General features: G+C 41.8%; 1 protein-coding gene across 1 annotated transcript in view; it reads right to left on the bottom strand.

Annotated features, from left to right (window-relative positions):
- Positions 1 to 13,814: 13,814 nt before the first annotated feature.
- CDC5L (cell division cycle 5 like) overlaps positions 13,815 to 15,271 on the bottom strand; it is a 45,424-nt gene continuing 43,967 nt past the window's right edge. The window contains exon 16 of the mRNA XM_028097649.2: positions 13,815 to 14,646. Within this exon, the coding sequence (XP_027953450.1) occupies positions 14,542 to 14,646 (105 nt within the window). The 3' untranslated portion in view covers positions 13,815 to 14,541. The remainder of the gene's footprint in view (positions 14,647 to 15,271) is intronic.

Here is a 15,271-nt window from a genome sequence, read left to right on the forward strand (position 1 = left end):
GTTGAAAACTCAAACTGAAATGCGTTTCCACACTCATCCCCCACACTGCTCTTCCTGTTAATTTGTTTAAATCCCACAAAGGAACATATTTTGGTTGTGCTTTTGGTTCACCAAGTACAACTAATCAGCACATCCACTCACTCAGATACAAATCAATGCCAAGGACTTCTGAGTCAAGACACTGTGGAATGATGAGTCTGCAGGCCCTCCCGGCCTCCCCCACGCAGTCGATGTTTTGGCTCTGAACCTGGCACAAGGCTTTCTCTAGTATCTTTCTTTCTCCATGAACTATGGTCAAGAAGTCGTGAAGAGCATGGGTGATAAGGAAGCTTTGCAGGTGTGGGCGCTCAGCAGCTCACAAACCACACTAACCCGACTCTCATGACAATCCATGAGAGCAGACAGCTGCCTACCACACAGAGAAGTTCAGAGACATCAAGTCATTTGCCCCACGTCACACAGCCCAACAACTAACAGAGGTAGGACTCAAACCCAGGACTTGCGACTCTAAGGACAGAGCTTGTTCTCATCGCCAGGAAATTTCTCCTCAATGACTCCCTCTTCCCATTCCCTTCTGTCCAGCGCAGCAGAAGTCCTCGTTTGGGGACTTCCAGATTTAAGGCTCATCTGCGGGCGTGGGCGTCAGGAGCGGGGGCTGACAAGGGGATCTGGTGTCAGTGGGCTAGAGGTGCCAGGAGACAAGAGAGAGAAGGGGAAGAGACCCACAGAGACAGAGAAACAGAGTCGGATCCAGACAAAGAGTGAGCAAGATAACGGAGATACACAAGACTCCTTCTGGGGACATCCTTGAGAAGACGTGATTCAAAGAAGCTCACGATCCAGCTAAGGAGCTAAGATAAGACACGGGAAGAAATGAGGTCTAGGATACACGAAACCAAATGTGTGTCAGCCCCACGGGTGACAGAGGAGGACTGAGTGGGGGAGGGTGGGCTGAAGCTGGCCTTGCTGGACTTGAACGGGGCCCAGTGGGAGGACAAAGAAAAGACCAGCCTGAAGCAGGGGTGAGGCCCCGTGCTCCCCCAGCCCTGGGCAGAAGCCTGCAGAGTGCTCCAGGGCGTGGGTGTTGCCGTGATGAATGTAACCCGTTTGTGGACATTTCCGGCGGTCCAGGGACATAGCGCCGCACTCCATCTCCCTCGTGCTGCTGTAGCCGTAGGCGGATACCCCTAGTTTGCAGGCATTCTTATACCACGCCGTATTGCAGGATGGGATTTTTTTTGTTCCCCTGCCACTGTGCTAAGACAGCCCCAGAACTGCCCTCCTGCTTCTTTCCTGCTCCGTGATGTGGAAATGTGTGCCCTGATCGTGTAGTTGAGGAAACGTAGGGAAATTAAGGTTTAGAAGCTTATTCTGACCTTTTCAAATGTACTAGGGGGACTAGACAGGTCTGCACACCCCACAATGACTCCCAAATACAGTGAGTAATCTCTCTTTTATGTGCTGTGGGGAACCGTCCGGGTTTCGGATGGACTGGTATTTGCCGGGCGGAGGACAGTGACCTCTGGCAGTGACCTCCATGTCCCCCCGGCCCGAGATGGCCAAGCAGACATGAGACTGAGAAGTGGACTGAGCCATGAAGGCCCCCTAACCCTTGACCTCATCCTAACCTCGTCCTCAGCTGTGGACCTTGACTTGGGCATTCCTTCCCTCTTGACCACTTCAGTGTTGCTTAGCAAGTTTGCACCTGTGATCACAGTGTCCACGTAATCTCAACGGAGCTTGAAATACATTGAAATAGGCTATCAAAGACCCACCCATGCACAGAGAATGAATTCTGAGACGCCGTTGTACTTGTGTACGAGGAGAACCAATCAACAGTGCCGACTAAACAAGTCAAAAGGAAAAAGCTCCTTATCGACAGAGGAGAAAACTGCAAAGACAAGGTGCTTTGAATTTTAGGCAGGAAATGTACAGACACATTTTATATAAAATGTTGAGCTATAGAAGAATGCGAATACCTTTGTGTTTGAAAATACCATTTTGCGGAGCTGCCAGACAGCCTGTGACGTAAATCAGCCTGCAGTCAGGGTTAGTTTTGAACCTGTTCAAACTGAATCTCAAAAGCAAAACTAAACTTGGACAGCTTCATATTCTAATACAGTTTAAAGAGCTCACTTCTGGGGGCGCCTGGGATGCTCAGTTGGCTAGGTATCAGACTCTTGATTTAAGCTCAGGTCATGATCTCAAGGTGGTGAGATCGAGCCCCGCGTTGGGCTCCGTGCTCAGCGTGGCGTCCGCTTATCCCTCCTCCACCCCCTCCTTGAATGCTCTCAAATAAATAAATAAATAGTTCACTTCTGACTTGCTCACCATGCCAGTTTTCTTCTAGAGAGAATAATATGCACCTTCTTGGAAGTGCAGGGCGACAAGAGTGTACCTTCTGTTACTGCTGTCGTTGGCTTTTGTTGTTGTTGCTGCATCTACTGCATGAGTGTTCATCTTCTAAGCCCCGTGTGTAATTCAGAACCACACCACCTCTCTCTCCCTCTCTCTGGAGCCCAAGCACACTTCCCAGTCAGTGACACACACTGTCCTTACGTAATGAGACCACTAGCATTCCCTACTGTGTGTGTGACACACAGCGTGACACAGGACATTGAAACCGGGTCACCGGCTTTGGGCTCAGTACGTGACCCACAGCTCCTTATCACTTCAACAAAACGAGCACAGTTGCCCTTGTTTTGTCTTCAAAGCATTACAGAGCTGAAAGGCATACTTACCCCACCACGCCTCGGGAAGACCAGGCAGATCTTCGGACCTCCTCTCGTACAGTCAGTTTTGAGTTAGAAATACATTACTGCTGGGGCACCTGGGTGGCTCAGTTGGTTAAGTGTCTGACTTCGCCTCAGGTCATGATCCCAGGGTCCTGGGATCAAGCCCCACATCGGGCTCCCTGCTCACACTCAGTGGGGAGTCTGCTTGACCCTCTGTCTCTGCCTCTGCCCCTCCCCCTGCTTGTGTTCTCTCTCTCTCAAATAAATAAAATCTTAAAAAAAAAAACATTACTACTACATGCTAGCAGCTAATATGTCAACTTTATATGACTTTCTAGAATAGCATTGCCCAAAAGAACTTTCTTGATGGTGGAAATGTGGCTATTGAGCACTTGAAATGTGGCTAGGATGACTGAACGTAATTTTATTAAATTTAATTAAAATCTTCATTTTAGGGGCGCCTGGGTGGCTCAGTTGGTTAAGCATCTGCCTTCGGCTCAGGTCATGATCCCGGGGTCCTGGGATCGAGCCCCGCGTCGGGCTCCCTGCTCCGCGGGGAGCCTGCTGCTCCCTCTCCCTCTGCCTGCCACTCCCCCTGCTTGTGCTGCCAAATAAATAAATAAAATCTTTTTTTTAAAGGTTCATTTTAATAGCTATATGTAGCTGATGTCCATATCGGACGGCATAGTTCCAGAACCAGCACCTTTCTGAACCTTTATTTTTCCTTGGATTTCTCTGCCTCTTCGTTAAAAGTACAAAAATGGCACCTTGTGGATACAGCAAGAGTCCTTGTTCTCCCCATCCTCACCCCGACCCCCCTGCCCTTTCTACCATTCCCCCTTCCACCCAAGTTCTCTAGAGTTTTCTAGGACCAAATATTATTTCTAATAACAGAGTTTTCTCACTCCAGTTATAATCACAAATCCCTCTGGGGAAAAAGTCTTATACTGAAACAAACGGCCTATCCAAAGGTTTCAGAAAATTGCTTTTTAAAAACTCTTTGGAGTGGACTATGCAGGGAAATGAAATAAGTATCAGGTTGGTTTGAGTAAGTTATCACATAAGCCCCATGAGCTTCAGGGCATGTTTTGAGAAGGCTTTTTTCACGCTCCCAAATAACAGACAAATTGTTGATATAATGAGTGATCGAAGGAGGGGGGTGGTCGGCAGCCTTCAGAGCAGGAAGGCCTCTGCAGGGAGGAGAATATTAATCAAGGCTTCCCGAGAGTGGGGAGCAAGCAGGAGAAAAACAAGCTTCTCCTTCATGGATAAGGCAGCACCTGGGTACGGTTCCAGCAGTTTCCCAAGCTTTAATGTGCATGCACGCCATCTGGGGAATCATGTTAAAATGCAGATTCCCGTTCAGTGGGACCAGTGATGCTGAAGCCACTGGTGCAGAGACCACACTTGGTGTAGTGAGGTTTAAGGCCACAGTGCTCCTGAAGTCCACGGAGACAGTCCATTGAGCACAACCAGCAGGCCGTTCCAGGGCCCTGACCCCCCGCCCACGCCTGCCTGCTGAGGGCTAGCTTCTCTTGCAATCCTCATCTTGAAGCCTGTCTTCTAGGAAACCAGCCCTGCTTTATAAACGGACCTGCTGCCATCGGCAATCAACAGAACTTTGTGAAGTTGCCAGAACCGTCCAAGCACAGAGGACCAAAGCCCTGAGAGACCAGCGTCTCTCAGAGAGGCAGCAGTCTTGAGTGGATGCTTCTGCTCCACAAACTCACCCTGGCTCACAAGGGGGCTGTGCCGAGTGGGGTAAGTACTAGAAAGCTACTGTTAGCACAGATCTAAGCCCCATCTTCCAGTCTTGTTTCATCAGGAATAATGTTGATATTTTCATTTGTTTCTTCTTGTTTCCTACTCTCTCTCACTTAATTCCGTCTTAACTGGGGATGAAATGGGTATAACTTGCCCTCTGAAACCACTTTACGTCCATCTATGAAACGAGGACATGAGCGCGCCCACACTCCTCGGTTGTGTGAGGATTAAGTTACTGCGCAGGGGTTTCGCACTGTCCCTCACAGTGGTGAGGAGTCCGTGGTCTCTCATGGTTCGTCTCCCCCTCCGATGTCCCCCCCTTCATTTTTCCCTTCCTACTATCTTCTTTTTTTTTTAACATATAATGTATTATTTGTTTCAGAGGTACCGGTCTGTGATTCAACAGTCTTACACGATTCACAGCGCTCACCTACAAGTTTTTAACATCCATGGAAGTGTCCAGTGTCTGCCCTCCAAAGTTCAGAACTGGTTCATAAAATCTGGTAGAGGAAGAGGAGGGTGGCAGCCATGTTTTAATTTGGTATTTGGTTATAGGAACTGAGGCCTGGCAGCCTTAGTGCTTACTAAATGCAAGCTGTTATTACAGGTACTTTACAGCGTTTGTCTCATGAATAAGTACAGTCTCCAGTGATGACAATCCTCTTGACATCCAGACCCAAGGCCTGCTTGATAGTTCCACTAGAAGCAAACATTTCACCTTTTCTCCAAAATCAGTTCCCCTCACCACCTTCTGTCAGAGACCACCAACCCAGAGCTGTTTTTCTGCCTCCATATCCAGGTCCGATCACTTTTCAGTTCTGAGTTCACAAAACCTCCTGAATTCTTGTCCTCATTGCCCCCACCCTCGTCACCTTGGGGTGACCCCACCTTGAGCTCCTCCTGCAAGAACTTCTCACCAGTCTTCCTGCCCCCATCTGTCTCCTTCCCAACCCCATTACAGAAACGGCCTCCACGGCAGTCTTTCCTAAGCACCACTGAAGAAATTCTAAACAATTCCAATAAGCAGTTCCAAAGGCTTTTTTTTTTAAGCAGGGGAGCACTATTGGGAGGAAGTGCATGGCTTCCCAAAGGACTCCTTGGGAAAAGTCCACCCACAATGCACCCTGACATTTAAGAAATTGCTCCACCATCAATCATGGTACTTTAGAGCCACATCATAGGTACCGTGGGAGAGAGATGCAGACAGACCTTCGTTGCCTCGTCCACACTCAGGGAGCCCCTACTAGGGCTAGCCGGTGAGGCATTAACAGCTCAGTCTATTGAGGGAGAGCGTTAAGTCTCAGGTCAGATGAACCTGTTTCTCAGACAGCACTAGCTTTGTTCTGGTTTTTCCTTTACGTATTTGTTGTGATTTTGTCATCAAGGAAAAAATCATTGCTTCTATGTCTTCATTACCTGTTAGGGATTTTAGGGCTTAGTATTATTTTGGAATTCACCTAGTTCAAAATAAAGACTTCCAAAGCAGTAAGTTCACTTGAAAATGAACTTGAGACACTTGAGAATGAACATGTTCTATTTCTCGGATTTGAAGGTCAAAAAGTCTTAACCCAGTTGTTTGTTCCTTGGTTTAGAACAATTCCTCCAAGTCACCACTAGATGGCACTTGAGCCATGGTATGCTGAGGCAGCTGGGTGGCATTTAGGGCCACACCCCAAGGGCCTCATGGAGACTACTAGAATTTGGAACGTGTTTCGGCCACTTTCTTAACCAGTCCTAACAAGCATGTCACTCCAGAACTATTAAAGGCAAGAACAAAATACTTGATTATCATCGAAGCAATAGCAGAAAACCAAACAGGTGACTCGGAAGTTAATTCCATTAAGAATCTGTCATGATTCTCCCTAGTCCCACTCTCTAGTTCCAGCCCCTCCCCCTGTGAAAATGACAGCTACTGCTGGTTGACTGCCTCCAAATCCCTCTGGCTTAGCACCTGGTCCCCACCCGTAGCCTCATCGCTGCTAAGACCCCGGCCTTCCCTCTGAGCCCAATTCTCCAAGGTGCTATCCTGTAAGTATTCAGAAGCCATTCATTCACATAGGCTCTTCTTAACTCATCAAGCAGAAAAGTGGCTCACTGCCAGGCCTCAGTTCCTATAACCAAATACCAAATTAAAACATGGCTGCCACCCTCCTCTTCCTCTACCAGATTTTATGAACCAATTCTGAACTTTGGAGGGCAGACACTGGACACTTCCATGGATGTTAAAAACTTGTAGGTGAGTGCTGTGAATCGTGTAAGACTTGAATCACAGACCTGTACCTCTGAAACAAATAATACATTATATGTTAAAAAAAAAAAAAAAAGAAGATAGTAGGAAGGGAAAAATGAAGGGGGGGACATCGGAGGGGGAGACGAACCATGAGAGACTATGGACTCCGAGAAACAAACTGAGGGTTCTAGAGGGGAGGGGGGTGGGGGGATGGGTTAGCCTGGTGATGGGTATTAAAGAGGGCACGTACTGCATGGAGCACTGGGTGTTATGCACAAAAAATGAAATCATGGAACACTACATCAAAAACTAATGATGTAATGTATGGTGATTAACATAACATAATAAAAAAATGAAAAAAAACTAATGCTGTAATGTGATTAACATAATAAAATTAAATAAAATTAAATTTAAAAAAACTTGTAGATTTCTCAAGCAAACAAATCCTGAATCTGGGCAAGTTTTCTTGACATCTCCTTCCTCAAATAAAGAATTTTAAACATAAAACTACAGTTGGCAGACCTAACCTTTTTTGTTGGGGAGTAGGGAATTCTCCCTGGGAGTAATGAAGTAACCAACACCCACATATTTTGAACAGTTCTACTCTCCATAAAATATTAAGTTTCCAGGACACCTGGGTGGCTCAGTCGTTAAGCGTCTGCCTTCAGCTCAGGTCATGATGCCAGGGTCCTGGGATCCAGCCCCGCATCGGGCTCCCTGCTCTGCGGGAAGCCTGCTTCTCCCTCTCCCACTCACCCTGCTTGTGTTCCCTCTCTCACTATGTCTCTGTCAAATAAATTTAAAAAATCCTTAAAAAAAATAAAAAATAAAAATAAATAAAAATGAACAAGTGTCCTTGGATTCATCGTGTTTGAGATTTCAGATCCCATGGTGACTGGCTACAGTGGAGAAACAAGGCCTGGACTTGGTTTGAGCATCAGTTTCACTATTTGAGCAAATCTCTTCCCCTCATGAGATTTCAGTCACCCCATCTGCAAAGGAGATTTTTATTGCACTAATTGCTATTTTGCTCACCTAATATCAAGATAGGAAAAAGAACAATAAAAACAACAAAATCTGGGGCGCCAGGGTGGCTCAGGCAGTTAAGCGGCTGCCTTTGGCTCAGGTCATGATCCTGGGATCCTGGGATCGAGCTCCACATCCGGCTCCCTGCTCGGCAGAGAGCCTGCTTCTCCCTCTCCCTCTGCCTGCCACTCTGCCTACCTGTGCTCTGTCAAATAAATAAATAATCTTTAATTTAAAAAAAAAATCTAACTAGTCACTTCTGCTGCTATTTAAGTTGAAAAGCATCAGAATCCAAGAATGAAGGAATAAAGACAGGACAGTGCCACACCGCACACGCAGGACACAGCCACCACCAGCCTCTCTCAGCACCACACTTCTGATCAAAGACCACAGACAGCTGTGGATTCTCTGAGCAGATGTTTCTTATATCCAGCCAGTTTAATCTAAACTGGCAGTTCTTAATTTCGGGGCATCTCAGGATACCTTTCAACTTTTAAAAATTGAGGACCCCAAAAATCTTTTATGTGAGTCATATCTGCCCATTATTTACTGAAGGCATCACACTCCCTGATTTCTAACTATATTACAAAGCTGTAGTAAGTAAAACAGTATGGTGTTGGCATAAAAACAGACACACAGATCAATGGAACAGGATAGAGCCCAGAAATAAACCATATATGGCTAATTAATTTGCAACAAAGAAACCAAGAATATACAGTGGGGAAAGAACAGTCTCCTCAATGAATGGTGCTGGGAAAACATGGGCAGCTACATGCAAAAGAATGAAAATGGACCCCTGACTTACACCATACACAAAAACTAACTCAAAATGGATCAAAGACTTAAATGTAAGACCTGAAACCACACAACTCTAGAAGAAACATAGGCAGTAAGCTCCCTGACATAGGTCTTGGTGATGACTTATTTTTTTATTTTTTTAAAAGATTTTATTTATTTATTTGACAGAGAGATAGAAGAGCACAAGCAGAGGGAATGGCAGAGGGAGAGGGAGAAGCAGGCTCTGCACTGAGCAGGGAGCCCGATGCAGGACTCAATCCCAGGACTCTGGGATCACGACCTGAGCCGAAGGCAGACGCTTAACCACCTGAGCCACCCAGATGCCCCTTGGTGATGACTTTTTAATCTGACACCCAAAGCAACAAAAGCAAAAATAAACAAGTGGGGCTACATCAAACTTAAAAGCTTCTGCACAGCAAATGAAACCATCAACAAAATGAAAAGGCAAGCTATTGAATGGGAGAAAATATTTGCAAATCATGTATTTGGTAAGGGACACTAATATCTAAAATAAATAAAGAACTTATACAACCCAATAGCAAAAAAACAATTGATTGAAGATGGGCAGAAGCCCTAAATAGACATTTTTCCAAAGACATACAGATGGCCAAAGGGTACATGAAAAGATGCTCATCATCAATCGTCAGGGAAATGCAAATCAAAACTGCAAAAAGACATCACCTCACACCTGTCAGAATGGCTAGAATCAAAAAGATAAGAAATAGTAAGTGTTGGCAAGGATGTGAAGAGAAGGGAACCCCCATGCACTGTTCACGGGAATGTAAACTGGTGCAGCCACTATAAAAAACAGCATGGAGCTTCATCAAAAAATTAAAAATACAAAAAAAAAATTAAAAATACAACTACCATATGATTCAGCAGTTCCACTCCTAGGTATTTATCTAAAGAAAATGAAAACACTGAATCCAAAAGATATTTGCACCCCCATGTTCGATGCACCATTATTTCCAATAGCAAGATGTAGAAACAACTCAGATAATCTACCAATGGATGAACAGGTAACAAAAACGTCACACGCGCACGCGCACACACACACACAAGCTTGTGTGCACAAGCGCACAGAATATTATTCAACCATAAAAAAGAATGTTCCCTACTTGAGTACTCTCTCTTCTCAGTCTACAGGTATGATTCCTCTCTACATCTGCTAGTCCTATATTCTTTAGAGTTGTCTTTGCCCATCTTAGTGGTTAATCTCCTGTTACTAGTTAATAATTTTTCATATTAAATTTCCCTGTTCAAAGTACTGGTATGGTTTCTTTCTCTCGCATGGGTCCTGAATCCTAAATGATACCATCATCATCTGTAAAACTTAAAAGAGAATGCATATTTCCTAAATCACTAAGAAAATTAAAGCCCAGAACATTACAGTCCATTTAGGAAATGAGAGGAATCAGTGAGAAAGCATAAAACATGATCACAGAAGACCAAAGTCAGTAATTAACATAAAAGCAAATGGATTAGTCTCCCCTCTTAAATTGCAAAAACTCTCCAAATGGGTTGAAATATAAAATCCAACAAGACATGCTATTTAGAGACAACAAAAAATTATATAGAAGTTAAAAAAAAATAGACAACTTATCAAGCAAATATAAACAAAAAAAGAATATTCCAATCTCAAAGAGGTTAATTTCAAAGTAAAAGTATAAAGGAGAAAAGAAAAAACTTTATAGACTAGCAAGTCAGAAAAGGAAAAACTTTATAGACTAGCAAGTCTTTTATGAATGACCCCTAACAGACACAAGAATTTACATACTAAACAACAGTATCAAAATATATGAAACAAAAGCTTTAGACAAACAAGCTGAAAATTGAGAAAAAGATCTAGAAGACTTTAAGACAACATTTAGTCTATGGTAGTTTACACCCCAAGATAAGAAAATAAAATTTGAATAATATAATTAAAGTGGCTGAATACATGTTCACCTCTGTCCCACACAAACTAAATAAAGCTTCACTTAAAACATTCATAAAACGTTTTTTTTAAATGCTGGGCTCCAAAACCTCAATTCTAAAAAGCAGAAACTACATAAGCCATATTTCCTTGCTACAAGATAAAAATGCTACAAGTAGCAACAATTTAAAAAAAGCCAACCACACAGAAATTTTTAAATATTCTTATTTAACCAAAAACTTAAAACACAATGATAAACTACTTAGAAAACAAGACACATCAATGTAGCTGGGATGTGAACATATCTGAAATTAGAGATAACCAAAACCCTTCATTTGTATACAAATAAAAACAAAAAATAAACATCAGACTCAAAAAGTTACAGGGCAAGAAACTCTACAGAAAACACAAGAAATACACATAAAATGAGAAATTAATATATTTTAAAACAAATGACAAGTGATAAATCCAAACACCGGGTTTTTTTGAAGGGAAAAAAAGATTACCTTTAGCAAGTCAAATCAAGGAAAAAATAGGAAATGGTAAAACTAAGGTCAATTTCTTGTAACTTAAGAAGTAACAAATATAGGAGATTTCTATTAAAATTCTCTGCAAATGTGTTAAATTTCAACAAAATTAAGTTTTCTGGAAAAGTATAAATTACTTAAATTTAGCAAATAATAAACACAAAAGGAGAAATACATTTTAAAACAAAAGTTTAAAATCAAATTTAAAGACACTTCAATTTAAAAACAGGTAACATAGTCACAGAACAAATTGTTATCAAGAAGTTACTTCCCAAGAGGGCTCTCAATTCAAAGGTTTCTAAGCTCAATCCTTCAATCTTTAATGGAACAAATCCCTCCAATGATATAACTGCTTGATGCAAAGAAAAATATACATAGTTATCCTATTCACCTTATACAGCTAGCAAAATCTCCATGTCAAAAATTGGACTGGGGCGCCTAGGTGACTCAGTAGGGTGAGCATACAACTCGATCTCAGCTTAGGTCTTGACCTCAGGGTTGTGAGTTCAAGCCCTGCTTTGGCCCCCACACTAGGTGTGGAGCCTACTTATAAAAAAAAAGGGGGGGGGCCAACAGACCAAAAGACTAACTTCACTTAACGTAAAAATGCAATTTTCCTAAATAACCTATTAGCAAATCAAAGTTTACAGGGCCAACAGAACAGCCACATTTTAGGAGAAATGCATTGCAGGACAGACATCACATACTTCACAACTAACGTTCCCAGAAAAATAGATGTGAAAACAGGGACGATAAAATGGTTGGACAGCAGAAATCTACACATTCTGTTAGGTATTTTTTCTTTGGAGACTGAATTTTCTTATCTCAGCATTATTTCTAATATTTCAAAGAGGAGATCTCACTCCTGCTGGTGGGTTTTTTTTTGGGGGGCGGCTCTTTATCATATTTAATTTCTGTCCCAAAGTTACTGAGACTTAAACACGCTTTTCAACACTAGTTTTATAACACAACCAGCTAATGAAAGAGAGTAAGATAAATGTGAATGTGAAAACAGTTACCAAAATCGCTCTCAGAGTGCTGCCGGTAAAGAACCCTGGGCTTTACAGGACACTAACAGAGGTGATGCAGAGCTGTTTACCAATTAAAGCCGCACTGCTATACAGCAAAAGCATGAGCCGTAGGTCTACAGTGCACTGAGACTGCCAATTCTGAAATTATGCAAACCTTGGTTTTTTTAGGCTGTAAGTATGTGCATTATTTCAAATTTTGAAAACAAAGTGAGTCTTTATTATATCAACTATTTTATTTATTTATTTTAGATTTTATTTATTTATTTGACAGAGAGGGAACACAAGCAGAGGGAGAGGGAAAAGCAGGCTTCCCGTGGAGAAGGGAGCCTGATGTGGGGCTCAATCCCAGGACCCTGGGATCATGACCTGAGCTGAAGGCAGACGCTTAACGACTGAGCCACCCAGGCGCCCCTAATTCAGATTCTTTAAAAACTAAAAGTGGAGGGATATTTCCTTTCTAGATAAGTAACTCAAAACAGCCAGCCTAAAAGTAAAATGCTATGGACATTCCCATTAAAATCAGAAATAAAACACCTACCATCAGCATTCTTATTTAACACTGTTTTAAACATTTCTGCCAACAAAACATGCAACAAAAATTAAACTACTAGAAGAAACATTATTATTCATAGATGATATCAAAGTGTTCCCTAGAAAACGATGTGAAATTACTGAAACAAGTACTAGAATTAAGTGGCTAGATACTAGAAAAATATATAGTCCGATGAGACCACAGAATTATTACCACTCAAATCTTTGCACCTGTCCCCACCAGGACTGCCTCTATCCTGGTTTCAGTCAGTGTTGCTGTTTGCCTCATTACCGCTTCATGCTCCTCAACTAACTGGCTTCCCTGTCTTCAGCCAGTGAGACATTATGCAGTATGACCACAGGATATTTCTCTAAACCAAATCTAACCATGTCGTTCCTTTGCTCAGAATCTTCTCATAGCTTCCCATAATAGAATAAAATCTAAATAAGAATTCTTACCAAGGCTTTATAAATATGCCCCTATTCATGTAGGCCTTACTCAAATGCCATTCTTGACGTTCCAGCCACATGGTCGTCTTTTCTATTCCTCAAACACTCCAAAGGGGCTTTGTGCTTGTTCTTCACTCTGCTGGTATTGCTCTTCCTTGAGTCCCACAAGAATGGCTCCTTCTAAGATGTTAATCACATCTTATCTTAAAAGTTACCTCCTCAAAGACTCTTCTGATCATGCAGCCTAAAGTAGCCACCCAGTCACTATCTCCCATCACCCTATTTTAATTCCCTCCATAGAATCTAAGTTCATGATCTGATACTTTTCCTGGTATATGGGAGTATCTCCTCCTACTACTGTCATCTCCGTTTGAGAGTTTATCTCCAACACTTAACTAAGTGCCTGGCACATAAGAAGAGTCACTCGATAAACATCTGATTTTTAATCACCTAAAATTCCCAACAGACCATAAGCACCACAAAACAGGAGTCATGCCCATTTTACTCATTGTTCTATCTCCACGAGTCTGACACCGGGTATACAGTTAATAAATATCTGATGAATGAATCAATCAATCCCTCCTTCCCTCCTTTTAGTCCCTAGGATTCTTAAGATTGGGAAATTTGCCTGGTTAGTCCAACATATTGTTGGTCTATACCAAACTTGTAGCCAATTAATAAGTGTCCCAAATAATTTCATGTGAATTACAAAGTCAGGTCTTCCCACTCCCACCCATTCCCCAAATTCTACACTTGTGTAATGAACTTGTTAAGATAAACACCAAGCTTTAATAAAGTTCAACAGCCTTACTGAAATTAATCTTTAATCTTTAACATGCCTTTATCAAAAAGACATTTACAAGAAGAGAACAGGTCGATAAAAATGAAATCTTTTGAGTCCTAATCCGTAACTGTGTGAGTAGCTGGGCAGAGAAGAGATCTTCCTTAAAGTTATACTAAAAAAAAAAAAACAACCAAAAAACAAAAAACTGAGGTGTTAAAATGTTTATCTTGTCAGTGTACTGAGAAATGAGTACTCTATGCTAAAACTGACAAAGCCACAAAAGGACTCCTCTTTAGGAATTAAAATACTGGATCGCCATTTTTATTACCCAAGAGTTACTCATTAAATATGACACAGAGTACATACTTGCTGGTTTGTGGGCACTCTAAGTATCTAATTACTTCAAACAAAAGGCTACATTCTCCATTTTTTATATTTTGTTTTTATTCAAGAGTTTACTCACAGGCAGCACTTTAAAATCAGGCTTTTAAAATTAAAGGCCAAAACTAAAAAAAAATTTGTAAATATGACACTGCTAAAAGAATCATCTTAATAATTTAAACCCTAAAATGTCCTGTGGAGTTAAAGTCTTTATACATAGACTGTGTAAGATTGATATCATTTAAAACAAACAACTGAAAAACCACAGATTGTGGGTAAATTTGTCAATGAAGATAATCATCAGTTTCAGCCTTCCAGAGTATGAAAACCAGCAATTAATTCATCTTGTGACAGAATATAAACTATGCTTCAGAATTTGGACTTTAAAGTCTCTTTCTCCAGCAGCAAGTCAGCATATCTATGCTGAAGTTCTTTTTCTCTTTCCTGTTGTCGCTGAACATCTTCTTTTAGACACTTGAAGAGACAAAAATATTAAATAATTATTTCATACGTAAGCACACTGAAATTTAAAAACATCTTATGATACTTTATCATCTTACAAATAGCTGAGCTACGTCATGACTCTTAAGGGCTAGGTATTCCCCCAGAGAAACAAGAAATAGCAACTACTTGTGCTGTAAAACAAGTACTGCAACCATTCTCTGGTCAAATGACTACCATTTGTAAATCTTGTAAAATCTTATAAAATCTCTGCTGCCATCTCAAATAAACAAGCCACTGTCGTCCTATCAATACCCACAAATGCACTTCATTAAGCCCTGGCTGCCCAAGTGTGACTATCATGCACACTTGAGAAATAAACCAAATCTGGCCAAAGGAATTTCATGCTTCAGAATGAGCAGCTGTATTCCCAGCATCCTAAATTATAAAACAGACAATGGTTCAATGGACCTCAGAGAGCGAGAAGAATGGGATGCAATTAAGCTTCAGGGGGACAAATCACAAGGGTTACTTATTCCATGTCACGGTGTATAGATATACAAACCAGAAAGTTAGTAAAGGAAAAGCCACTGTATCCACCATTGGCCTGGTCTATCCATCTACACACAGACAATTCTAGATAAGTCAAAAACTTCAA

Source organism: Eumetopias jubatus, unplaced genomic scaffold (genome assembly GCF_037043125.1).
Source record: "Eumetopias jubatus isolate StellerSeaLion01/CBP00866 unplaced genomic scaffold, mEumJub1_p1.0 scaffold_6, whole genome shotgun sequence".
Taxonomy (NCBI): domain Eukaryota; kingdom Metazoa; phylum Chordata; class Mammalia; order Carnivora; family Otariidae; genus Eumetopias; species Eumetopias jubatus.